At 54.0% G+C, this 24,406-nt stretch overlaps 1 protein-coding gene across 13 annotated transcripts in view; it reads right to left on the bottom strand.

Moving 5' to 3' along the window:
- herc1 (HECT and RLD domain containing E3 ubiquitin protein ligase family member 1) overlaps positions 1-24,406 on the bottom strand; it is a 47,402-nt gene that overhangs the window by 2,149 nt on the left and 20,847 nt on the right. For 5 of the 13 annotated variants that reach the window (XM_088004546.1, XM_088004545.1, XM_014970023.2 and 2 more), the window contains 51 exons: positions 23,891-24,106; positions 23,700-23,820; positions 22,488-22,725; positions 22,240-22,412; positions 20,849-21,004; positions 20,676-20,782; positions 20,352-20,462; positions 20,110-20,280; positions 19,787-20,026; positions 19,140-19,223; positions 18,509-19,065; positions 17,475-18,048; positions 15,792-16,059; positions 15,429-15,639; positions 15,172-15,338; positions 14,986-15,102; positions 14,398-14,656; positions 14,209-14,330; positions 13,907-14,130; positions 13,078-13,346; positions 12,663-12,715; positions 12,381-12,581; positions 12,116-12,290; positions 11,777-12,044; positions 11,145-11,358; positions 10,741-11,000; positions 10,541-10,668; positions 9,592-9,728; positions 9,282-9,482; positions 8,202-8,332; positions 7,915-8,132; positions 7,724-7,838; positions 6,779-6,925; positions 6,606-6,707; positions 6,362-6,535; positions 5,273-5,572; positions 5,142-5,207; positions 4,947-5,072; positions 4,317-4,455; positions 4,054-4,235; positions 3,826-3,981; positions 3,627-3,749; positions 3,449-3,551; positions 2,777-2,946; positions 2,558-2,696; positions 2,152-2,321; positions 1,914-2,083; positions 1,664-1,829; positions 1,494-1,570; positions 836-1,088; positions 17-169 (listed from right to left, as the gene is read on the bottom strand). In XM_088004546.1, the coding sequence (XP_087860672.1) occupies positions 17-169; positions 836-1,088; positions 1,494-1,570; positions 1,664-1,829; positions 1,914-2,083; positions 2,152-2,321; positions 2,558-2,696; positions 2,777-2,946; positions 3,449-3,551; positions 3,627-3,749; positions 3,826-3,981; positions 4,054-4,235; positions 4,317-4,455; positions 4,947-5,072; positions 5,142-5,207; positions 5,273-5,572; positions 6,362-6,535; positions 6,606-6,707; positions 6,779-6,925; positions 7,724-7,838; positions 7,915-8,132; positions 8,202-8,332; positions 9,282-9,482; positions 9,592-9,728; positions 10,541-10,668; positions 10,741-11,000; positions 11,145-11,358; positions 11,777-12,044; positions 12,116-12,290; positions 12,381-12,581; positions 12,663-12,715; positions 13,078-13,346; positions 13,907-14,130; positions 14,209-14,330; positions 14,398-14,656; positions 14,986-15,102; positions 15,172-15,338; positions 15,429-15,639; positions 15,792-16,059; positions 17,475-18,048; positions 18,509-19,065; positions 19,140-19,223; positions 19,787-20,026; positions 20,110-20,280; positions 20,352-20,462; positions 20,676-20,782; positions 20,849-21,004; positions 22,240-22,412; positions 22,488-22,725; positions 23,700-23,820; positions 23,891-24,106 (9,402 nt within the window). Of the gene's footprint in view, positions 1-16; positions 170-835; positions 1,089-1,493; positions 1,571-1,663; positions 1,830-1,913; positions 2,084-2,151; positions 2,322-2,557; positions 2,697-2,776; positions 2,947-3,448; positions 3,552-3,626; positions 3,750-3,825; positions 3,982-4,053; positions 4,236-4,316; positions 4,456-4,946; positions 5,073-5,141; positions 5,208-5,272; positions 5,573-6,361; positions 6,536-6,605; positions 6,708-6,778; positions 6,926-7,723; positions 7,839-7,914; positions 8,133-8,201; positions 8,333-9,281; positions 9,483-9,591; positions 9,729-10,540; positions 10,669-10,740; positions 11,001-11,144; positions 11,359-11,776; positions 12,045-12,115; positions 12,291-12,380; positions 12,582-12,662; positions 12,716-13,077; positions 13,347-13,906; positions 14,131-14,208; positions 14,331-14,397; positions 14,657-14,985; positions 15,103-15,171; positions 15,339-15,428; positions 15,640-15,791; positions 16,060-17,474; positions 18,049-18,508; positions 19,066-19,139; positions 19,224-19,786; positions 20,027-20,109; positions 20,284-20,351; positions 20,463-20,675; positions 20,783-20,848; positions 21,005-22,239; positions 22,413-22,487; positions 22,726-23,699; positions 23,821-23,890; positions 24,107-24,406 lie in introns of all 13 variants that reach the window. The other 8 variants (XM_088004548.1, XM_088004554.1, XM_088004550.1 and 5 more) reach the window with 5 other exon arrangements.

Genomic DNA, 24,406 nt, shown 5'->3' with positions numbered 1-24,406 from the left:
GCCAGACTCGGTTTACCTGTCGGTCGATCTCGTGCAGCCGGTACTCGACGGCCCGCTCCACGTACTCCTTCCTGTTGGAGAAGGAGAGCGGGATGCTGCCTCCGCCGGGAATTATGGGAACCATCTTCCCGTCCGCGCTCTGACCCACGAACGAGTCCAGAGGTATCATCTGGAACAGAACCAGTAGAACCGGGCTTAACAGAACCAACAGAACCAACCTGACTGGGCCTGACAGACCAACAGCAGCAGCTGGAGCGCCACCAACAGGCCGGTTCTGGTGTCAACTACCCGAGTTTCCACAGATCCATTCGGATCGCATCAGGGAAAATCCCGTCAGCGCTCATTTTGATGTGAGCCAAAACGATGCCATAGGTCAAAACTTCCAAACACACAGCAACAGATACAATTCTGTAAAAAGTTCTGCAACCATTAAAAGTTGGGAGATTATTTGTTAAACTTTAAATTCGTACGCAGATGTGCTGAATAAATCTCCTCCCGGTGAAGATGGAGCAGTGAGAAAAACATGTTTTCGCATGTTCGTTTGCCACCTTTCATTCCCCAACACAACTGGATGCAATCCTTGAACAAAATAACAGGCTAGCAGGCTAACAGGCTAGCAGGCTAGCAGGCTATCAGGCTGTGTCCTGTTAGAGACGCCTCCACATAGCTGTGATTTCCCCTCTTTTTGTCTTTGTGCCCATGTGATGAACGGCGGTGCCGCCCAGGCCGCAGCCGGAGGAACCCGTCTGTTGGCACTGGAGGAGGAATACAGGTATTCTATTCTAACTCGGATCAGAATGGCCCGGTCCCGGCCCGACTGGGTCCCGGTCCCCACCTCGTGGAAGCTGTCCTCGGTGATGCCGCTGTCCTCGATGTGCAGGATGCTCTTCAGCGTCTGGACGTACAGCAGGTCCACCTCCTCCAGGTCCTCCAGCTGCAGCGGGATGCAGCACAGCTGTTTCCATACCAACGGCGCCAGGTGTAGGTCCAGCGGCTTCTTGGTGCGCACCGCTACGCCCATCAGGATGCCCAGGAACTTGAACTGGATCATGTGCTCGTCCAGGCAGGCGGACGGGTTGAAAAGGAACCTGGAGGAAAACGAGAAGATTAGAGCGATGCAGCTCCAATACTGATAATCGATCACTGTCGTCTTCTCAACTTTTGCAGAAATATTTTCTTTTTACAGATGCGGAAACAAGTCTCTGAATCTGTCGTCCAAACATTTCCCCGTGACGGTTTTGGGAGCAATCAGGCCATAAATCTTTAATTTACTGTGTTTTCATTCAGATTTTACTCATGAATTAAACTAAATTCACAGGATTTTTATCTAGTAAACCTGAACTGAACACAAATGGAACAAAATGTCAAATTAATTCCTCATCAGGTGATGTTTATTACTTTGTCGTGGCTTCGTTTTTGATCATTTGCATCACTCTTATAACCATGAGGTGAGTTCACTGGCAGTGGGATTTTACAGCTTTCATGCTGCTCACCTGTCTCGGTTGTAGCCGACCTCTGCGGTGGCGTTAGGGGAGGGGATCAGCAGATCCACCACACCCGTCTCCAGCTCCTGCAAAACATTCCCACCATCAGTCACCTGGAAACTCCTGGAAACTCCTGGAAACCCCTGGAGTCGGTGAGGGAAGCTCAGAGCTGGGAATACCTGGCACATCTCGGTGATGGTGTCATCAAACACGCCGCCCGCGTCGTCCGCCCCCTCGCCCACCAGCTTGACCTTCCAGGCGCGGGACGGCAGCCGCAGGTCGGAGGCGTTCAGCTTCACCACCTGCCGGGCGATCTGGACGAAGATCGGTTTGCACTTCCGGCCGCTGGGCCGAGGCAGAGAGAGGAACCGGAGCGTCAGTCGGGTTCTGGACTCTAAAGTGGGCTTACAAGGCGGACGGGTCACTGACCGGGTGGAGATCCGCTTGACAGTGATCTGCGGGCCGTAGTTCTTCCCCTGAACCATGGTCTTCCCGATGGAGCGCACCATGGGCAGGGTGTAGACCCGGGGAGCCAGCAGGGGGCGCAGCTGGCCCTGGACGATGCCCCAGGTCCCGGCATTGTAGTGGGAGGTGCAGCTCTGTGGAAAAACAGGCAGTGAGGACGGCCGGCCGGGTTCTGGAGGTTCTGCTGCGGTTCTGATCTCACCTGGTTGTTGGGGCTGAGGTTCAGCAGCCGCCATGATGAGTACATGAGGTCGGAGAAATGGTAAAGGAGGCGGAGCCGCGCCCTCACCGCCTCCATGCTGACCTCCTTCAGCCCGCTGTACTGAGGCGGAACCGCCACCGGGAGGCCCAGCTGGAGCGGAACCGACGAGCCTGAAGGCGACGAAGACGAGGAGGAGAAAAGATGGAGGCTGTTTTACAGCAGAAGGCTGAGGAGGGGCTGCATCAGGATCAGGATTTAATTCATCACTTTGACTGAAGACAACATCCAGATCAGATCTGGGTCCGGCCAGAACTACATGGCTTATTTTAAGGTCCAACAACTCATTACATAACTAGGTCTGAACTGAAGAGCAAGAACCAGACCGGCGGTTCAGAACCGGACCCACCTGGCGCGCGCGGCGGCACGCAGGGCGCCGTCCAGGCGGCGCTGTGGCAGCGTCCAGCAGAGATCTGGTTGATGTTCTTGCCCTGTAGCGCCGTCACCAGCGTGGGCTCTCTGACGTGGTTGGTGTGGCCCAGACCCAGCTGCGGGATCGGATCAACAGAGCGGGTCAGGACCGGACCTGTGGACCCGGTCGGGTCGGACCGGTCGGGCCGCGGGTTACCTGTCCCTCCGAGTTGCTGCCCCAGGCGTAGACGTCTCCAGTGGAGGACAGAACCAGCGTGTGCTCGGCGCCGACTGCCACGTCCTGAATGTGGATCCCAGACAGCGCCGGAACCTGCTGGGGCCGGTTGTGGTTCCGAGCTCGGCCTTCTGGGAGTCCGATCAGCCGGTCTTTAACGGGACGCAAGAAAACATCTCAACATTAGAAACACCAAGCGATTATTATTATTATTCAGGACCAACGGAGTCATTTCTCCATGTTGTAGCATTAGCATGTCGGCTAATTTTAGGCCCTTTATAACATAAGTCAATGTTAGACAACATGCTAGTGACATAATTTTAGCTAACCTTAGCATTCCAGCTCAGGTCTGGAGGTCAACATGCTACTGATAGTCCTGATGCTACTGACAACATGTAGGCTAACAGTAGCATTTTAGCTAATTATTTACATATTCATGACATGCAACAAAGACCAGCTCTCTGCAGTTTGAAGCCGTTTAGGGTTTGATGCGCCAACGTCTGGTTCTAGCAGAGAAACATTTCTGCAGGCTCCTTCACGTTTCTTCAGAAATGTTCTAGTTATATTATCAGGCTCCTCTGGGTTTGGGTTTGCTTCAACATGAGGACAGAACCGCTAATCTTAGAGTAGACAGGTCAGGAACATTGAGGTAACCTTGGCCGAACGTGTAAACTTTGCCGTCTTTGGTTAAAGCCACAGAGAACTGCGTCCCACAGGCCACCTTCTGGATCCCCGTCCCACAGAGGATGTCCACCTTCTGCGGAGTTAGAGACAGCATCAGTTACAAGCCAAACAGCTCAGCTCAGCTCTTCCCTCTTCAGCCCAATCCTACCTGGGGAGAAGACTTGGCCGTCGAGTTCCCGAGTCCCAGTTTCCCATAGTCTCCATCACCGAAGGCCCAAACCATGCTTCCGTCCGCAGAGACGACCAGCGTGTGGTTCAGACCGCAGGCCACCTGAGGAGAACCGGCAGCATGAGCCGCCGCCGCAGTCCTCTGTCCATCAGAACTCGGCTGCTTGGGGATCGCTCACCTGTCCCACTTGGTAACCCTCCAGAGCCGTCACCTTCTCTGGAAGCTTCTTGTTGGACGTGTTTCCCAGCCCCAGTCGGCCGTAATCTCCGTTACCGAAGGTGAAAAGCTTCCCATCGGCCGTCACCACCGCAGAGTGTTTGAATCCACACGACATCTGCAGGGCAGAGAGCGTGAGGACCAAGAGCTGAAGAACCCGCGGTTTAAATCTTCCTGCAGACGGACTCACCTGGACCACCTCCTCTCCCTGCAGCGCCTCGATCTGCCGCGGTCGGCGCTGGCGATCACTGTTGCCGTGGCCCAGCTTGCCGTAGTCGCCGTCCCCCCAGCTGAAGACCTCGCCGCTCTCCGTCAGAGCCATGGAGTGGCCGTCGCTACCGCACGACGTCACCAGCTGGGTCACCACGAATCCTGGAGGCGGAAAACCAAACCACTGGTGTTCTGGATGGTTCTAGGGTCCAAACCGGTTCTGGTTGCCGGGGGCCGGCTCACCTTGCAGAGCGGAGATGATGGTGAGGACGTGCAGGTCGTCGGAGTTCCCCTGTCCCAGGCGGCCGTAGCTGCCCTCTCCACAGGCCAACACCGACCCGTTGGGCTGGATCACAAAGGTGCAGTTCTGACCACAAACCACCTGCAGAACCAACACCTGATCAGGTTCAGGCTAATCCAGCACGTCAGCTAATAGTGGAGCTTATTTTCTGTTAAGGTCTTTCGCTAACCTTGAATACGTTTAGCGACACCTATAGAAATTTTTCAGATAAATTTTAATTATTTGGTTTTTTTTCTGCCGTTTCCTTTCGTCTCCTCATGTTTTAGCGTTACATACCGCTGCATAGCATGTTGGTGTAGCACTTCAATATTAGCTACTGCTAAGTAGCGTGTTTGTAGAGCTCTTTAGCATATGCTACTGCTAACTACTGTTTTGGTTTCACAATTTAGCGCTAGTCCCTGCTAAATACTGTGATTAGCGGTAGCTACAGGTACATACGATGTCATGCAGGAATGGCACTAGCTACTGCTAAATACTGTGATGGTGCAACACTTTAGCACTGATTCTGATTAATGCTTTAGGCTTAGCACAGCTAGCATGTGAGCTAGCAGTTGCTGGTGTGTCATCAGAACCTGCTGGGCCTGTGAGAAGGACGGGGCGGTGGTCGGAACCAGGATGTTCCTGCCGGCCTCGGCCAGCTGGCCGTGCCGACCCGCTCCCCACAGGAAGACGTCACACTTCCCCCCCAGGTGCCAGTCCTGGAGACAAACACACAGGTGAGGCAGGCCGGACCCTCAGATGACTCCAGGAGGCGGGTCTGGATCTACCTCCGGCCTGGACGTGGCCCAGGACATGATCTGCTCGTCCATCCCGGCCGCCCACTTCCCGTTGTCCTGGAAACAGACAGAGCGTTAGAGTGAGCCGCGGAGCCGCCGGTCAGGCCGCCGCCGTCTCTCACCATCACCAGAGCCATCTCCTCCTTGGGCACCGGCTCCAGGTCAGGAACGCAGAAGGAGTCCGGGAACGTGGCGCCGCGGGCGAGGGCCTCGGCCGCCTTGACGGTGGTGGAGAAGCAGTCGAGCCACGCCCACTCGCTAGCGCTCCAGACGGCGGTGCCGGACTCTGGAGGACAGCGGCGGAGGTGGGGCGGGGCGGGGGGGCGGCACAGGAGCTGGTCCAGGTGGAGGCCGACCGCCAGCAACGCCAGGCACTGCATGTAGGGGCTGTGGACGAGCTGCTCGCCACAAACCACGTGAGGCTGCAGGAAACCAGACCAGCACGCCGTCAGAAAATCCACTTCCTGTTTACAGAAACCAGGAATGGACCCGGGGGTTTGGGCCGACCCGGCTCGGCTTCAGAACCGCCTCAGAAGGCCGGACAGCAAATCAGTAACAACAAATATGACAGACACCTGATCAATATCGACAGATAAAACGTCCGACAGAATATCCACTGAACTCCGATCCGGAACCGAACGGCATTCTGGGAGATGTAGGCAGAGGAAGGCTTTAGCCGCTCAACCTCTCACTGCCAGCTAAGCTAGCTGGGTAGCTTAGCTCAGTCTCTGGTTGCCTAGCAACACCTTACAGAGCAACAGCAGCAGATTAAAGCTGCAGTTTTTATATTACAGTACATACTGTATACAGTGGAGAGGCATCAGTACATTCACCTTCATATACAATGTTGATCATCCATGTCCATATTTAACTGGGTACAAGTTTAAAACTTTTATTAAATATCTTTTTGCTCTCCATGTCGTAGCAGTTTGGTTGTTTTTGCTCCGGAGAGATCGATCTGATCACAGATCAGCTGTTTCATGTCACAACATGATTACAGGTTGAACTAATATGTAAAAAATATATTTTAACAAAGTTACGTACTGCAGCTTTAAGGTTTTGCCTCATAACTGCTTAAAAATAAACAACAACGGCTTGAGTTAAAAGTATGGATAAAACGGTCCGGCCACCATTTGGCAGGATTAATCTAACCAATAAAGACTCATATTGCCTGATGAGTGGTTTCCATGGAGACGCGTCTCTCAGCCTACCTTCTCGTAGGCGTACTGCTCCTGCAGCATCACCGGCAGCCGCTCCAGGAACGCCCGCATGCAGGGCGCCGCGTTGAGGCCGACCACGCCTTGCCGCTTCAGCGCCGAGCGGCACGTCGCCAGCACGTGGTTGGACGCCATGAACTCTTTGGAGCAGTTCACCACCAGAACGTCCTGGAGACGCGACAGACACTCAGAGAAAGGCGATGGAGACGAGGAGGAACAGAAGAGTCCGACGTCTAACCTTTGACCTGTTGGAGCAGACGGCCACGCCCACATCTGGGATCCAGACAATGTTCTGGATGGCTCCGGATCCGGCGACGACGGTCTGCAGGACGGATCCGTCCTGTCAGACAGGAAGCAAGCAGTGAGTGAAGGAGGAAGGAAATCTGGCCGGTCCAGATGTTCGCCTCTTACCCGCAGAGACCAGATGTTCATGAGGCCGCCGACGCCGCCGGAGGCCAGCGCCAGGCCGTCGGGGCTGAAGGCCAGCGTCCGGACCGGCGTGATGTGTCCCTTCAACTGGAGGACGGACACGGCTCCGTCCTCGGCCCAACGCGGCGACTGCAACAAAACCATCCAAACGAGTCTCATTTGATGTGAAGCTGATGGAAAATACGACCACAAACATCTGAATCATCAGCCGTTACTGTAAAAAAGATTTCAGGAAATAACAACTTCCTGATCGATTCTAAAGAGGAAACAGAAAAATCCTTTTTTAAATCAAGAATTTACTGCATGCTTTGCTTTTAAAAACATTTTGGATCTACAAGGATTTACAGGTGGCCTTTGTTACAGAAACCTGACTTCTTTCATCCAAATATTGCAAGCTTATTTTAATGCTCAACAGCAAAACAAAATCAAACCTTTTGTTGTTTTTCTAAAACTTGAGGCCTGCAGGTATTCGGACACCACTAGTTTAAACTTTTAACTTTTCAATCCCTCCAGGTCTTTGTGGAAATTCACACAAAATCATTAGCTTCTTTTGTGCTAATACACAATTGTGAATTTATTTTTAAAATTTTCAGCAAAAATGGTCAAAAACTTTAAGAAACGCTACCTTCCACCTGCAGGTGGCAGTATTTCTCACTTCTTCTACACTGATCACTGGAAACTAAGTCACGTTTATCGTCACAAATATCTTAACATTCCTTGCAAATATTTCTAAAGGAGCATAAAAAAGAAAATATGTAATTTTGATTGCTAAAACGACATTACAAAAACAATCGATAAATCCAGATATACGCAAGACATTTTCTTCTTCTCTTGTAGTTTTGTGTCTGAATTGAACAAAGTAAAAGTTTGGTGGAAGGACAACTCTTCATGTTCGGCTCCGGTGGCCAGAGGTGCGTCTCGCGTTACCAGTAGTTTGGGTTTGGCGTCGTTCTCCCACAGCGTCTCTGAGTCTGAGGATTCTGGGAAGTGGCAGATTTCCTGAGGAACGGTCCAAACCGACACCAGGCCGTTCTGGCAGCATCTGGAAGACAAGCAGTTAGCCCTTCAGGAGGAGAACCAGAACCGTTCGGGTCGGCCCGGCTGCAGCTGAGACCTACATGGCGAGCATGCTGAGCGGTCTGGGTCCGCGGCCCGGCAGGCCGCACCACGCCACGCCGTTCACCAGGGAGGGGTGGCGCAGGCTCTGCAGGCAGCGCCAGCCAGAACCCGGACCCGAGTCCCGGTCTGGGGCGGCCCACAGCTTCACCGTCTCCTCCTTGGCGCAGGTCAGCAGGATCTGGCCGTTGGGGCTCCACTTCATGCTGGTGATGGACTCCTGAGGGACAGACCGCCATGAGCGCCAGCTGGAGGAAAGGTTCTGGTCGGGTCCGGACGGCCCGGTTACCTTGTGAGCGTCGATCACGACCACGGCTCCTTTCTCCAGCGGCTCCTTGGATCCGATCAGCAGCTTTCCGTCGGCGTATCCCACGGCGAACGGCCGGTCCTCGCTGTACCAGGCGATGTGCATCACGGCCACTGGGGGGCGACACTCACATGTTCACGCTGCAGGCCCCACGTTCAGATCGATCCTGAAATCTGGTTCTTTTCACACATTTCTAGATGGATGCGACGTGTTCCTGGGTGAAGCAACCTAAAAGCTTCCTGCAGGCCCAGCAGAGGCCCAGTAACATCACACCTACTGAGCATGCTCAGTGGGAGTGAACATGGAGGCTAATGGGGGAGCGAATCTTGATTTTAAAGTTGTCATACGTCTGTCGAGAATCAGCGGCAGATACAGGTCACATGGGAAAAAATCTGATAATAATCGGAGATGAGGAGAGTTTGGGATTTTTAATTAAAGTTTAGTTTCACTTCACTTTTTGTTTGTCTTGTTCAGTTAGTTTTAATTAGGTTTTAGAGTCGGTTTGCTAGTTTTTTTACTTATTAATTAAATATTGTTTAGTTTTTATTACTTACAGTAGGAGTTTTAGTTGTTTTAATATTTAGTTAATTTTATGTACAGAATTCAAAAAGTCAAAGTATTTTATTGTGATTATGTTTACAACTATTGGGTTATGAATACTTAATAAAAAATAACATTTGCAAAAAATGTATTCAATTATTGTTGAACATCAACTGACTGAAGTTTCCTCCCAACTTCTGCCGTTTCCATTTGCGGACTAGCGTAGCCGCCAGGAGGTTTACGGAGCGCCGTGATTTACCGGCAAACTGCTTATTCCACATCAGTTCAAAAGGCCAATAAAAAGGAAAACAAACAATATTACTTCTATAATTTCAGTGTGTTCTAGTTAGCTTTATAAACGCACAACACAGTTCCAGTTAGTTGTAGTTTTTCCCCATTAATTACTGTTTATTTCAGTTTTTCAAACTTTCCACATATAACTGGCCTGCGATGCATTCATAAAATCTGATCTGTTGGTCATTCTGTCATGGAAATGTCCGGTTCCGGTCGCATCGTTCCTACCGTCTTTCCTGTAGCAGTGCTCCAGTTCGCTGCGGTGCATGTCGCTGGCGTCCAGGACCTCGATGAGGCCCAGCGACCCGTCCATCCGGCCCACCAGCAGCATGTCTTTGGGCTCGCTGCACCACAGAGACTCCGCCTCCTCCTCCGGCCACGCCAGCGCCGACACCCAGTGGGGCTGCACGTCCAGCAGGCCTTTACCGCCTGCGGGAGGACCAGCCAGATCTGAACCAGCTTTCACACAGAAACCTGCATCTGCAGGTTTACCCCTACAGGATGGGAGGGGAACAGCAGCAGGAAACAGCAGCTTTACCGTTAACTTGCCAGATGTTGACCATTTTCTCCATGGCTGATGCCAGATATTTTCCAGTCACACTCCAGGCCAGAGGAGACAGGCAAGGGTCACTGGGAGAGCCCAGAGCAGACATCCCGTCCTCTGAGGAGACATCACTGGAGGACAGACAGAGACATACAGTCATGGACCCTCTGCTGAGAAAAGATTAAATAAATCTGAAGCCCAGATTTCTGCACCGGATTCCACACTGCAAAAACACTAACCTCTCATTTCCAGGGCAAATATCTCAGTACACATGAAATAAGACAAAACTAACTTACCAGTAACTTCTCAGAAAGTTATAGGCAGTTATGTTAAGTCAATAATTCTTTAATACTGATGAAAAAGTCAACATGGTGAAATTTAGTGCTTTAATGTTTAACCCTTTTACGCCGGAGTTTCAAGCGTCTGCCTAAATAAACCTTCCTTATTTTAACTGTAAGTAGTTCTTTAAATGTCCTGTGAGATGATATACTTACCCATGTATCGATAACAACTGGAACTTTCAATATCCAGCAAGTTATTTTCGCAATATGCCGTCTATAAAACGAGTGCCCTCCTTGCTGGAAAGGGCAACGCCTCCCCTTTCAGAAACCGTTGGAATTTTTCAGATAGCGCTACGTGTGGCGGAATTACGGTACTGCAAATTTGGATGTGTCGCCGGCGACACATCCCGCCTAGAAGGGTTAAGCATTAGCTTCTGCTAGGTGTTGGTGTAACGTTTTAGCATTAGCGTAATTAATATTTACGACTAGCACTCTAGGGTTAGTGAAGCTAACTAGTCAGCGGTGTCCGCCTCTGAACCTTGAACGCTATGCTAACGCTATGCTAACGCTATGCTAACCATGAACCCTTTGGTTCCACTTGCTGCTCTGCTACGTTTATCCCCAGGAGATCCAGGGCAGTTTTGTGGGACAGAGGAACTCACTCCTTGTTGAAGACGCAGGTCTGCTGCAGCGTGTACTGGCTCTTCGTCACGTTCCACACCCGGACCGTCCCGTCGCCGCCGCTGGTGGCCAGCAGGCCTTTCTTACTGCACCAGCCGCAGGTGATGACCTGAGGGAAGACGAGAGGTCAGGAGCCAAATTGGAGCCGGCCGCCGCCACAGGAGGAGAAGAAGCCACCGACCCTGCTCTGGTGCGCCTCCAGCTTGATGAAGGAGCACTTCCGTAGATCCCCCGCCATGTCGGCGAAGGTCTGCGGCCGGCTCTGGCTGTTGTCGCGGTCGTGGGCGGCCAGCGTGCGGACCAGCTGCTGCGCAGCCCACTGGCGGTGCTGGGAGGAGAGCCTGGAGGACAGGCAGCAGGCCGCCAGAGCGTTGGCCAGCTCCAGGGGGCCTACAGCGGAGGGATTATGGGAAGGATGGGCATATAAATGCGCAGTTAGACCTGCTCGACACGGAACAGAAGGTGAAGAACACCAGGTGAGTCAGGGAGGAACAATGGCGACCATGTAGCATTAGAGGCTTTCTGAGCCAGAACCAGGAGGTTCCCATCAGATTCTGGTCTGTCAGAACCAGAGAAACTACAAACCTCTCTTCTCCAGGTCGGCCTTGTCGTAGACGGGCCGCAGCCGGGCGCCCTTATCCGCCAGCAGCGCCACCAGCGCCTGCGTCACCACGAAGTTGGGGGAGGTGATGAGCTTGTTCTCCTCGGCCACGCCGCGCAGGAAGCTGGGCAGGAACTTCCTCTGGATGGGGTCGTCTACCGTGGTCAGGTTCATGCCTATAGCCGCAGAGATCAGGTTCTGGAACACAAACATGAAACTGCCTGAACCTGAAGTTTTACAGAATTTGAATCAGGTGAAGGTAAAACTACCACTGGCTGAGTTCTGGTAGATTTACAGAAAAAGTTTTATGTTTCATTTGAAATATAAACTGTGCATATACTGTGTACTCTAGCAAGCGACTGATTATTAATTTAGTTAAAGATTATTTCAATAATCGATTCATCTGGTTAATGGTTTCAGCCTTAGCTCAGATTAAAGGAATAATCGTTAGCGCTGAGATGCTAACAAGCCGCTGACTCATTACTGCTGACTCATCGTTTCATAAACCTCAAGAGACGCATCGACTCTCTCCAGTTCCTGCTGTCGGCCTGGCAGCTGCTGTGTCTCATTGACCTTTGACCTGTGTCTCCCCTGACCTCCTGTGACCTGCCGGTACCTGCGTGCAGAGCTGCACCAGCAGCTTGGCGGCGTTGGGGCTGTTGGAGGCCAGGCAGCCCACCGCGGTGCTCAGGTAGGCCAGGCAGGAAATGGGCTTGCTGGCCTTGGCGGCGCCGCGGGGCCGCTCCGAGGGGCCCGCCCCCACCGCCGGGCCGGTGGAGAGGCCAGCCCGGCCCGCCGCCGCCAGGCACATGAGGCGGACCAGCGTCCTGATGTCGGTCAGGCCCAGAGACTCCAGGCCCGCCGCCAGGCTGCAGCTGGAGCCGCTGGAAGACAGGAACACAGAAGCTGAGCTACAGAACCCGACCTCCGGTGACCCCTGCTGACCCCGGCTCACCTGACGGACAGCAGCGACAGCGCCCTCATCACCATGGTGCGGGCCAGCAGCACCTGCGCTGCGGCCGTCACCCTCCTGAGTGCCATGACCCGATCGTGGGGGTTCTGCAGGGCGGCGGCCTGTTCGCCCAGCGTCATGCGGCCCGACGAGCTTTTATCCACCGACGTCTGGCAGCCTGCAGACAAAACCAGGCTTAGAACGCCGAAACATCGGACCGGCGAAACCCGTTGAGACTGAAACCCGCTCAGGTCGCTGCGGCCGTTACCTATCTGCAGCAGCGTCTCCTCCATGCTGTTGGTGGCTGTCACCATGGCGACCGAGGCTCCCAGCGGGTCGCTGTCGGGGAACTGGACGGGTTCGGGGACGACGCGGCGCTCGCTCAGGCCCAGCGGGCCAGACAGCAGCTCAAACTCCTCCTCCCCCGTCAGCTTCTCGTCTTCGTCCACGTCCAGCATGTCCCAGTCCTCTGCAGCGGGACAGAACCAGAACCAGGACCGGGTCAGACCGCCGCTGGACTCCCCAGGTGGGACGCATCGCTGAAGCTCACCTTCGTACACGCTGTCCTGCTTCCCCAGCAGGTCCGGCGCCTGGCCTTTGTACCTGAACGCAGAAACAACCAGGTCAACGTCCAGAACAGAACCAGGAATAAAACCTCTGCTGAGGCTAAAATCAGACCGGACCGGACCCAACTGGACCGGACCGGACCTGTGTCTGATTCTGCAGAAGAAAGAATCCTGCAGCTGTTTAAAACCGGACCGTCTGACTGGATTTAATTAATCACTAAAACTGAGGAAACAATGAAGATAAAACTCTGGATGTTACATCATATAAAAGTTTTCTGATGGAAACGAAGACAACAGAGAAACGAACAGATGAAACGAAGGACAAACAAAAAGCACAAGAGACAAAGACAAGGACAGGTGAGGACAGGTAAGGACAGGCTCCGCCCACAGGAAGCTGACCTCTCTGCAGCGGGGACTCTGGCTTTGCTCTTGATGGCCAGGTATTTGTCCCTGCAGCCGCCACACAGCAGGTAGTACGGGTTCCCGCTGCCGCACTCCCCGCCGAACCAGCCGTCCACGTAGGAGCCGTTGCTACGGTAACCCTGTCGGTTGGCGCTGCGCCCGCAGCCGGGGTGGCTCTTCTTCATGTGCTGGTTGAAGTTGGCCACGTTGGCCTCACACAGCTCACACACCACAACCTCGTCTCGGTCGTCGGCCTCACACACGTGCTGCAAGGGACAAACGCAAACGTCAAAGCACACACACACACATACACGCACACACACACACGCACGCACGCACGCACACGCACGCACGCACACACGCACACACACACGCACATACACACACGCACGCACACACACGCACGCACACACACATACACACACACACGCACACACATACACACACGCACACACACGCACGCACACACGCACACACACGCACGCACACACACACACACACACACGCACACACACACACACACACACACACACACATACACACACACACGCACACACACACACACACGCACACACACACACACACACACACACACGCACATACACACACACACACACACACACACACACACACACACACGCATGCACACGCACACGCGCTCTTTGTCTCGGACGGAAACGGCCGCTCATGCCGAGTGGATCAATGGATGCCAGGCAGCAGCCAATCAGCAGCGAGTGTTCTGGAGGTTCAGCGTGCATGTGTGAGCTTGGGGAGAGGGAGGGGGAGGGGGGGCAGCTCATTGGCTGGAGCAGAAAGTCACACACACCCATGTTGGCCAGTCCAGTACCTCCGGGATCCACATTCCCAGAATGTCGGTGTCGCTGGCCAGGTCCTGACCGAACATGGCCTCCATGGTCTCCTCGTCCAGGTCCATCTCCAGCTCCTCATCCAGGTTGAAGTCGTACAGCGCGCCCGGGTCCTGCTGCTGCGGCGCCGCCGTGTCCCGCCGGGCCTGGCTGTGGTGGGCCTGGACGGAGCGGTACAGCCCGGCTGGGGGGGGAGGGGACAGGAGGGACAGGTGATTCGCTGGGCGGCGGCGTGAGGTCAGGGTTTGTTTGATGTTCTCACCGGCGCGCGCCAGCAGCGTGCGTGCGGCCAGGTCGAAGCGGTGCTTCCTGCCGGCGGCGGAGCGTCCTCTGAGGGAGGTGCAGCTGGACGACGCTGCGCTGTCCTGCTCCAGACCTTCAGGGCTGCAGAATGACAGTAAGTTCAGGTCAAAGGTCAAACATCAGCCTCCCCCTCTGAAAACGCCGCTACCTGTCACTGAAGCCCTCCTCCAGCTCCGAGGCGTCGGCGCTGGCCACGTCTCCCGGACAGCAGAGGTACGGGCTCCGGTCCAGGGACTTGCCCCCCGAGGACGCCATCGCCCCCGGACAGGAGGCGGAGTCAGGGGCGTCGACGACCAGCGCGCCGCTCCTGGTGTGAGGCTCGTCGCGCTCGTCCTCCGTGCCGGGATGTTCGATCATCCACATGGCGAGCACCGTGATGTTCTGGGCGTCCGCTTCTCCCCGAGCGCCTGCGGGCAGAGGTCAGAGGTCAGCGCCGCCAGCCTGCGGGCTACCGTAGCGTTCTGCTAAGACACGACACTGAACGCTCTGCTGATGGAGTTCAGGCCACATTCAGCTGCGAAGTCTTACACAAGGCAGGGAAAAGCTCCGATGAAGACCAGATCAGCTTCACATGTCGGCATCGGTCAATCACCGATCTCCCAAAATTAAGGAAATTTGTTGCCGATACATTTTTGTATCCATAAGAAGAAGTGTTGTAAAAAAAAATGCATCCTGATCTCAGAGGGCATGAGATCAGTAAAAGGTTTGTGGAAACGTGTTCAGGACTTCGACTGACCCGTTGCTTCCAGGGCTTTGGAGATCTGGCGCAGCGTGAAGCCCATCTCCAGCAGCGGCACGGCGATGGCGGGCGGCGGCGGCGACGTGGACAGCCTGCTGCTGGGGTCCGACAGAGCTGAGGGGAGACAACATGGCCGTCATTTCCTTTCTGCGCACAGGGGCGCCTGTCCTCGGGTCCACTCACATGTTCCGGCCCGGTTCTGCGGCCTGCAGGGCTGGGAGTCCGGCGAGGTGAGGCTCTGCCTGCGGCCCACCTCGTCTGACGGAGACGTCGGCAGGGACGACACCGGCGGCGTCTGGGCCCGCCGGGTCGGAACCAGGGTGGTGGTGGGGTAGCTGGAGAACATCTGCCTGTTGGGACACACAGCAGAAGGTCAAAGGTCATCACACCCTGAGAGACGAGGGACTCCATGATGAAGCCGAACCGCGGTGAGTTCCCACCTGAGCAGGCTGAGCGGCATGACGCCAGGGGACTCGGAGGCGGGGACGGTCTCGGTGTCGGTGACGGGCGTGGTGGCGGTGGTGGTGTCCTCCAGGGAGGAGCTCATGAAGGAGGTGGTGCTGGAGGCCGAGGGGCTGGTGGTGATGGGCGTCTGGGCCAGCTGCTCGCCCTCGCCGCCCTCGCCTTCCCCTTCAGGCTCACTCCTCGCCCCTGAGACATGAAACACCCAAACTGACTCAGAAACTGTGCAGGAAGCTAAAACCATCAACCATCAGACAAAACGAATAAATATTTAGCATGAATGAACAGATATTAAAGGAACTCTGGACCCCAGCCTGGTTCTGATGCGGTTCTGCTCTCACCCGGCCTGGACTTCCCGCCGCTGGGCTCATCCAGCAGCCCGTTCACCACCAGCTTGTAGATCATGGCCTGCGCTCTCTCTAGGTCTGCCAGGCCCAGCGCGCGTTTGATCGGGGAGCGCATCACGGCGCGCTTCACCATGTGGCGCATGAGGAACTGCAGCGCCGTCCGCATCTCCACCTCCTCCTGGAAGACGGGCGAGGGCGGCGCTGCGCCGCCGCTGGCGTTCAGGTCGGCGTTGTGGCCGCTCGGCGCCGCCTCGGGGACCACCTGGATGTTCGAGAGAGTCGCTGGGTTAGCGCCAACACCCCTCAGCCGCTACGCTCTGCACTTCTAACACTGACCAGCAGGGGGCGACAACTGCAACTCTAAGCAACAGATTCAGTCGTTCCCATATGTCCTACAGTCAGTGAACGCACCACCCAAACATGACATAGAATCAGGAAGCAGCTTAAACATCAAGATAAGCTGTAAGAATCTTTAAGGAATGTAAATATCAAGGATGCACGATCCACTTTCTCCTCTGCCGAGATCCGAGGTTTCAGCAACGCCGATCCCACACAGAAAAACTCCTGATTGACTGAAAACATTTCATAAATGAACAGAATTAAAATGTATTTGATAACGCCGCACCAAATTGGTGTTTTTCAGCTCACTGAAAAACACCAATCGATTCTCAAGCTGGTCAGAAATGTTAAACAGCTTCAATTTGTTCAGTCAGGTCAAATGGAAGGAGACCGCGAGAAATGAAGAAACTGGCAAAACAACAGGCTGATTACAAACATGTAATCAACATCTGACAAACTTTCTGTCCAATGTTTCAGAAAGATAATGGAATATTACATATAATGTAAAATAAATATTGAGCACAGAACCAGACTGAATAGATCAGCCTTATCGATCAGTCACACTGTCACTGATACCCGATCTTGAATTGTTTTCAATATCAGAGCCGATAAAGTTATTGATATCGGATCAGTGACTCTCTAGTAAATAAATTAAAATTAACAATAAAAAACTCTGAAAATGATCAGGAAGGAAAACAGAAGCTGATGGAGTGATTTCCCCCCTTCCTCCACTCTGGCTCCGCCCCCTGTAGCCTCCCCCCCATCTGGCTCCGCCCCCTGTAGCCTCCCCCTATCTGGCTCTGCCCCCTGTAGCCTCCCCCCCTATCTGGCTCCGCCCCCTGTAGCCTCCCCCTCTGGCTCCGCCCCCTGTAGCCTACCCCCCTCTGGCTCCACCCCCTGTAGCCTCCCCCCCTCTGGCTCCGCCCCCTGTAGCCTCCCCCTATCTGGCTCCGCCCCCTGTAGCCTCCCCCTATCTGGCTCCGCCCCCTGTAGCCTCCCCCCTATCTGGCTCCGCCCCCTGTAGCCTCCCCCCCTATCTGGCTCCGCCCCCTGTAGCCTCCCCCCTCTGGCTCCGCCCCCTGTAGCCTCCCCCACTCTGGCTCCGCCCCCTGTAGCCTCCCCCTCTGGCTCCACCCCCTGTAGCTTCCGCCCCCTGTAGCCTCCCCCCCATCTGGCTCCGCCCCCTGTAGCCTCCCCCCCTCTGGCTCCGCCCCCTGTAGCCTCCCCCCATCTGGCTCCGCCCCAATCTCTCATGACTTCATCCCTGATCTTACTCCACCCTCTAGCTCCCCCCCTCTGCCTGCATGCTGCTAGCATTGCTAGCATTAGCGTGTGTACCTTGGGGATGAGCAGCAGCTCGGCGTACTTGCTGCAGCTCAGCAGGGCGCTCAGGGTCTTCATGGCGCCCAGGTAGAGGTAGGACAGCTGTACGGCGTGGATCTCTGACTGCGTGCTGATGGGCGGAGCCTCGTGGCGCCCGCCATGGTCGTGGCCTTTCTTCCTGCCCGCCTCTGCGGCAGTGTTGGGCGCCGGGCCAAACAGAGCTTCGTTTCCGCAGGCGACAGATGAGATCTCGCTCTCGGACTTGGAGTTTGGCGCCAGGTGAGCCTTGACCTCCTCCAGGCTGTGGGACACCCTCAGCTCGGAGGCGGCGGCGGCGTCCTTCTGGCCGTCCGGCCTGTCGTCGGCGCAGCTCGGCTCGTGGCCAACGGAGGCAGCGTTGCGGTGCTTCCTGTCATGGCGGCGCCCGCCCAGCTTGGCGGCGGTCTCCTCGTGGATGCTGGTCAGGTAGGTGAGGTCCAGCAGCAGCGACGAGGTCAGACCCCGGAACCGGCCCACGTCGAATGGCAGCGGCTCGCACGGCTCCAGATTGTACAGCGGCGTGTCACTAGGCGACCAGAAAGTTGGGAAGCTTTAATGGGAGGAAGTGGAGCGAAGAGAGACAAGGAGAGGGAAACGGAGTGAAACGGAGGAAAACGGGGGAAAACTGATGGAAATGGGTGATGGAGAGGCGGAGCGACACGGAGGAGGAAACCAACGACCCGGTTTCAGAACCGACCGGGTTCCTGAAAGACAGATTTATGAGGAAAAATGTTCCAGAAACAGAAAACATGGAGAGACGAGAAAGACGAGGAAAATGCCAAACAACCCGAAGTTAGAATGATGATGATGATGAAAATAGTGACAGATATACTGACAGAAGTTAAAACATTAACGGTGCGTCGTTCCAGATGTGACAACAGATGTTTGAATCATTCAACAGAAGGAATTAATGTTGTCAAATGAGTGTTTGGATCAGAACCCAGTCGGGTTCTTGTGTTACTTAAATGAGCGACTGGGTCACAACCGTCTGGGTTCGGCGGTTCCGGTACCTGATGGTGATCTCGGCCTCGTCCCACTGGACCTTGGCCGAGCTGCTGCCCTCCTTGGCCACGCCCAGCAGCGTGGCGTGGCGTCCCGTCTGCTTGTGGACGCAGCGGCCGCCGACGCGCAGCCCGCCGTCCGCCCCCCCGATCACGGCCAGAACCGGCCACACGTCGCAGCAGAGGCTGCGCAGGTGCGGCTCGGCCAGGTCCGCCAGGCCGTGCTGCCGGCCGTGCCGCCCCCGGTCCTCCTCCGCCCTGGGCGGAGCGTCGGGGCTCTCCCTCTGGGCGTCGTGCTCCTCGCGGCTCTGCACTGAGCGGCTCTTCTTCAGCCGCTGGCCGCCGGCCGGGCCCCCCGTGGCGGCGTCCCGGAAGCAGGGCTTGATCTTCTGCAGCCGCTGGATGATGGCGCTGTTGATGCGTGGCGTCCAGCGGTCGGTGCGGTGCAGGATGCGGACCAGCTGAGCCGTGGCCTCCACCAGCACCGTGGGGGTGGGGCTGCAGACGGGGTCGCCGGGGAGGAGGTCGCGTGGCGTCCCTCTCATCTGCATGTCGCAGATCTTCACCTGCAGAGGAAACAGGAAGTGTGAGAGAGCCACTTCCTGCTGAATGCTGAACTCTGAGTGGCGGCGGCGGCTACCTTCTCTCCCGGGTTACTGCTGTAGAACATGACACAAGGAAACAACTCGGCTGCGTCGACATCCTCAAACGCCAACTTCGGCTCCTGAAGGAGGGAGGGAGGGAAGGAAGGAAGGAGGGAAGGAAGGAAGGAAGGAAGGAAGGAAGAACAGGAAAGAGACGAGGGAGGAAGGAACGAAGGAGGGAGGGAGGAAGGAAGGAAGGAAGGAAGGAAGGAAGGAAGGAAGGAAGGAAGGAAGGAAGGAAGGAAGGAAGGAAGGAAGGAAGGAAGGAAGGAAGGAAGGAAGGAAGGAAGGAAGGAAGGAAGGAAGGAAGGAAGGAAGGAAGGAAGGAAGGAAGGAAGGAAGGAAGGAAGGAAGAACAGGAAAGAGACGAGGGAGGAAGGAAGAAAAACAAAAAAGGAAAGGAAGGTGATGATGAGAGAATCAAAGAAAGAAAATAGAGGAACAAAGGAAGAAGGAATAGAATAAGAAATGAGAAAAAGAGGAAAGTCAGGAAAGAGGATAAAGCAGATGGAGGGAATCAGACTGGAACGATGCAAACATCAACATTCAGAACGGAACTGAATAACTTTCTGTCACATCCAACAGCGGCTCTGTGTTTAACTGGGAAAGTCAGGTGGAAGGAAGAAACTGTAGCTGTGCTGACCTCTCCGTTCTTGCTGAAGGAGACGGTTCTGGCCTCCATGTCGAGGACGCAGGTGATGAAGTCTCCCTGCGTGAAGCTGCTGAGCGTCAGCGTCTGCTCTCCGTTGTGGTACAGGTTCCCGCTGTAGGCGCGGTACAGCCACATGTCCGACGTGGTGCGATGGTTGAAGTCATGGACGGGCCAGCGGGACACGCCCACGCACGTCCCCTCGTTGCCACGGTTCTCCTTCACGATGTAGAACTGCAGCAGGGAAAAGCAGCGGTTAGCAGAGCTTTCCAGGTGATTTCCAGGTGTTTTCCAGTAGATTTCTGTGCTGGGATCACCTTCCACTGGTAGCATCCGGAGGAGATGCCGGTGGACGCCAGGCCGTAACCTTTGCCCCCGCTGCCGTGCGTCAGGCCCTGGCCGTTCTCCACCACGCAGCACTGCGCCTTCTCCGGGTCGAAGGACACTTCCTGGATGGGAAGGTTCTCGTCTTCCTCCTCTGCCTCGCCCTGCTGGCCAAACAGACGTCAGTGTCCCACGTCCACCTGGGGGACCAGGGTTGCCGTGACGTCGCCCTCACCTGCAGCTTCAGCTCCTGGAGTTTCTCCTTGATCTGGATGGAGTGTTTGGCCTGAGCGACCGGAGCTTCCCACATGCAGTCAGACAGCAGAGAGAAGAGACGGTCCACGACCTGGAGGACAGAGACATCAGGACAGAGACATCAGGACAGAGAGAGACAGAAGAAAAACAACAGAAAAAGAAAAACAGAGAAAAAAGACAGAAAGACAAAAAAGAGACAGAATGAAAATAAAAACAAAAGAGCAACGACAGAAACAGAAAGAAGCAAACAGGCAGAACTGTAAACCCGCGGCTTCAGGAAGTGCGGCTCCGCAGCGCCCCCTACCTGGGTCAGCTGGTCGTCCTCCATGTTGGCCTCGCAGGCCGGCAGGACGGCCTCCAGCACATGCAGAGCCAGCAGGCGGGTTCTCATGTTCCCCACTAGAGGAACTCCTGCAACATTTAACATCTGTTAATGTTAATTCGACCACACTCACCTGCTACCTGCAGAGGGCGCACCTGAGCAGCACTTCTGAGCGGCGATGTTCAGCAGAACCTCGGTCCATTTGGGGGACGCCATCTTGGACTGGATGGCCTTGGAGGAGACCACCCTGCGCAGGAAGACCAGGAAGTCCCCGAGGTGGAGCTCTGCGGTGTGCTGCTTCCGGATTAAAGCTGAACAACAAAAACGTTGAGCCATTACACGACCCAGAGGAAAATCAGCAATCTGGAGACGATCTGCTCTCATCCGACTGCAGGACGGTCATCAACGGGAACCAAAGCTCTCCAGGCGACATCCAACTCCAGTTTTTACCAAAACCTGGAGACGGCCTTCCGGTTCTGAGCCGCTGCTGGTTTTAGCATCTTCTACCAGCATGATTAGCATTAGCGAATCATTTTTATCTCCCAGTAAAAGTTCAGAAGAATCAGCCGACTTGAGTCTCCTTCATCAAAAAATGCAGGGTTTTGAATGTTTAATATTTGGTGACCGCAGCGTGATGATTAAAGGGCCAGTATCACCCAGGACTGACTTTTCTGAGCTTTCCATCATGTTATAATAATTTTTCCCTCATCAAAAATGAACCTGGAGTGTTGCTTTCATTCTTTCATGTTTGAGAAATCCTTTAATCTCCATGGCAACCATTCAGCTGTGGAAAACGCCTGGGTGGACTAAGCTCCGCCTTCGCGGGACAGTTCCTCTCCACTCAGCTCCTTCAGACTAGCCAGCGGCAATTAGCAAACGCCTGGTGGAACTGCTGAGTTATTTCTCAGAGCTGGTAAAAACATTGTTAAAGGGCTAAAAGAGGAGCCATGTTGGGATTACTTCCTGAAGGCGGAGCTTCAGAAAGAACAGGAGCTTCTTAAAGACAGAGGGCCAATTTCAAAGTGTCAAATTCCAAAGTCAAATTTCTTTTAAGACATATTTGATATAAAAGTCATTTTTATAACAACTGAAGGTAATTAAGTGACTTGACTGCCATAAAATGTGTGCATAGAAAATACATAATACAATCCCTTTAAGGGAGACGTTGAACAGATTAGGTTATTTGGTGGCAGCGTGTTCTAGGCTGTTTTTCTCCAGGACAAAAGGTAAGATCAGACTTTTCCTTGTTACTTAAGCCCTAAAAATAACCAGCCCAGATGCTTGATGACTGCTTTAATCTGACAGAAATAATGTTAAATGCATTTCAGCAGATACCTTTGTGTAACGGTTAAATGTTGGTTGAATTATATTTGAACAAACCTGAGACTGACACTGGCTGTTTCACTAGAACAAGACGTGTAAGGGAAATGGATCCAGAGGGATTTCTGTGTCTGTTATTGTTTAGTGTTTACATAAGAAAACTGAATTCAGAGGCAGACGGAGACGTGGATGTGTGTCAGGGTTGGAGCTAGATGCTGAAGCTAACCTCTGAAGTCCTTCTTGTCAGAGTCGGGGCAGTCGTCCGTCTTGGAGTCGTCCGGGTTCTTCCCTGCCGCCAGCCGGCTGCCTCCCGCCTGGGCCAGCAGGTTCTTCAGCTGGCTGCACAGCAGGTCCAGCAGCGCCTGCACCACCTTGGGACTCAGCTTGTCGGCGTACGTCCTGCAGGGACAGACAGGCCGCTGGGTTAGAGGCGCTCTGGGCCCCGGAGGCGCTGCGGCGCTGCAGCGGCGTTACCCGGTGCTGATGGCCAGGATCTGCAGCAGGCGGGTGGAGGCCACCTTCAGGGCGGTGCTAAGCTGCGACACGCCCGGCTTCTGCAGCAGCTGCAGCGGCTGGCCCAGCATCGTCTCGGTGCCGCAGAGCTGCGACAGCACATTGAGGAGGCCGCTGGAGATGGCCAGGGACACGTCCACAGGCTGGTAGCGCACGCTGAGCGCAAACACCGTCACCAGCAGGAGGCGCTGCTGGGCTTCTGTAGAGGAGGAAGCAGAGGGTCAGACTGAGGCCTGGTCCACATGAAGCTGGGGCTTTTTAAAATAAATTAATCTCATCCACACCTTTAAGGAAAGTGTTCATACAACACTGAGCTGTGTTTAAACATGCCAAGCCCATAGGGGGCAGTGTAGCGCCAAGATCTGTCAGTTAATCGCAAGCCATCCAAACCACCACCACTTCCTGTTAGGAACCAAACATGGAGCCAGGAGGTTTAGATAGAGAAGCTGAACTACTTTTAAATACTGTTAAATAAAGTTAATAAAACATGAAACGATGTTGAATCACGTTAGTCAGTGTGTGGATGTTTAACGAAACACTGAGTTCATTTAAATCCCACCTGTTGGTTTTAAACCATAATAAATGGAGCATTGATCAACATATTTGATCTGTATTGATTATTTCTATAAAATGGAATGTTTGTTTCTCAAACTGTCGACTGTATGATGTTTTCAGGACTTTTTATTTTTGTGTTTTATCATGTAAAGCACTTTAACTCCCTTTGAGCTCCAGGTGATTTTTCTCCTTAGCAGTTTATTTGTGTGTTTATACAAAATCAAGGAAAAGTCTGAACCAACATGAAACCCTCTCTGACAGCAGCCATCTTTCCTCCTCTGCATGGCAAACGGAAACAATGTGATGTCATCGCATCACATTGCGATGACATCACATTGCGATGTGATGACATCACATCGCGGATGTGATGTCATCACATCGCAATGTGATCTGTTGCACACTGAAATGCGTTTACCTCTCAAAAGTCCTGAAAACTGGTTTTTGGTGCAAAAGCTAAAAAGGACAATTTGCAAATCTTCACTTTAATCGGAGGTTTTATCATCAGCATTGTTTTAATGATATTAAACGGAGGTTATGTGTTGATGAAGCTCTGCTTGGTTCGTCAGATATCCGCTTCAGACACCAGCTGTGTGTGGAAAAGCAGGAGAGCGTCGGTACCGATGTGGTGCTTGTTGGCCTGCAGGGCGCGCTCCAGAGTCACCGACAGCTGCTGGTAGATCTTATGGACGGCCGTCTGGATCTCCATCTGCAGGCTCCGCTTGGCCGCTTTGATCCCATCCTGCAGCACAAACGTGCCAGTCAGAACCGGACCACAGAACCGGACCAGAGCTCTTCCTCCTCTTCCTCACCTGGTAGTGGTGCAGCTGCACGTTCTCCCTCTTCAGGCCGCCGCTGCCCACGGTGCCGAGGCCGAAGCATCCGGCCAGGAACTGCAGCCGGACCGAGGTGAGCAGGGAGGAGGACTGGAAGGCGCCGCCCGGCCGCTCGGCGCCGCCCTGCTGGCTGCCCTTCTCTTCCATGCCGGAGATCAGCACCACGATCTGGTGCAGCGCCTCCAACCGCAGCTGCAGCCACAGTCACATGATGAAGCAGAAACTTTAAACCGTTTAAACCGGGACAGAGGAACACGCAGCCTGGACGCAGCGAACAGTAAAACCTTAAATATAAACGAGTTACTTGTTGTTTTCTGCTTTAATGTGTTCCAGACGGAGAAAGGATCTGTTTCATCTTAATATTAGAAGCATTGATAATTAAAGTAATAACAAAATAAAAACGTATTTTGAAATGGAAACAAAGTAAAAAGTAAATAAAATTACAACAAAAATGAATCAAAAATATTATAAGAATAAAACCTTAACATTTAA

The sequence above is a fragment of the Poecilia mexicana genome, unplaced genomic scaffold, assembly GCF_051168715.1.
Source record: "Poecilia mexicana isolate PSO_F unplaced genomic scaffold, ASM5116871v1 scaffold_3, whole genome shotgun sequence".
Taxonomy (NCBI): Eukaryota; Metazoa; Chordata; class Actinopteri; order Cyprinodontiformes; family Poeciliidae; genus Poecilia; species Poecilia mexicana.
This window is presented reverse-complemented; position numbering and strand designations above follow the sequence as displayed.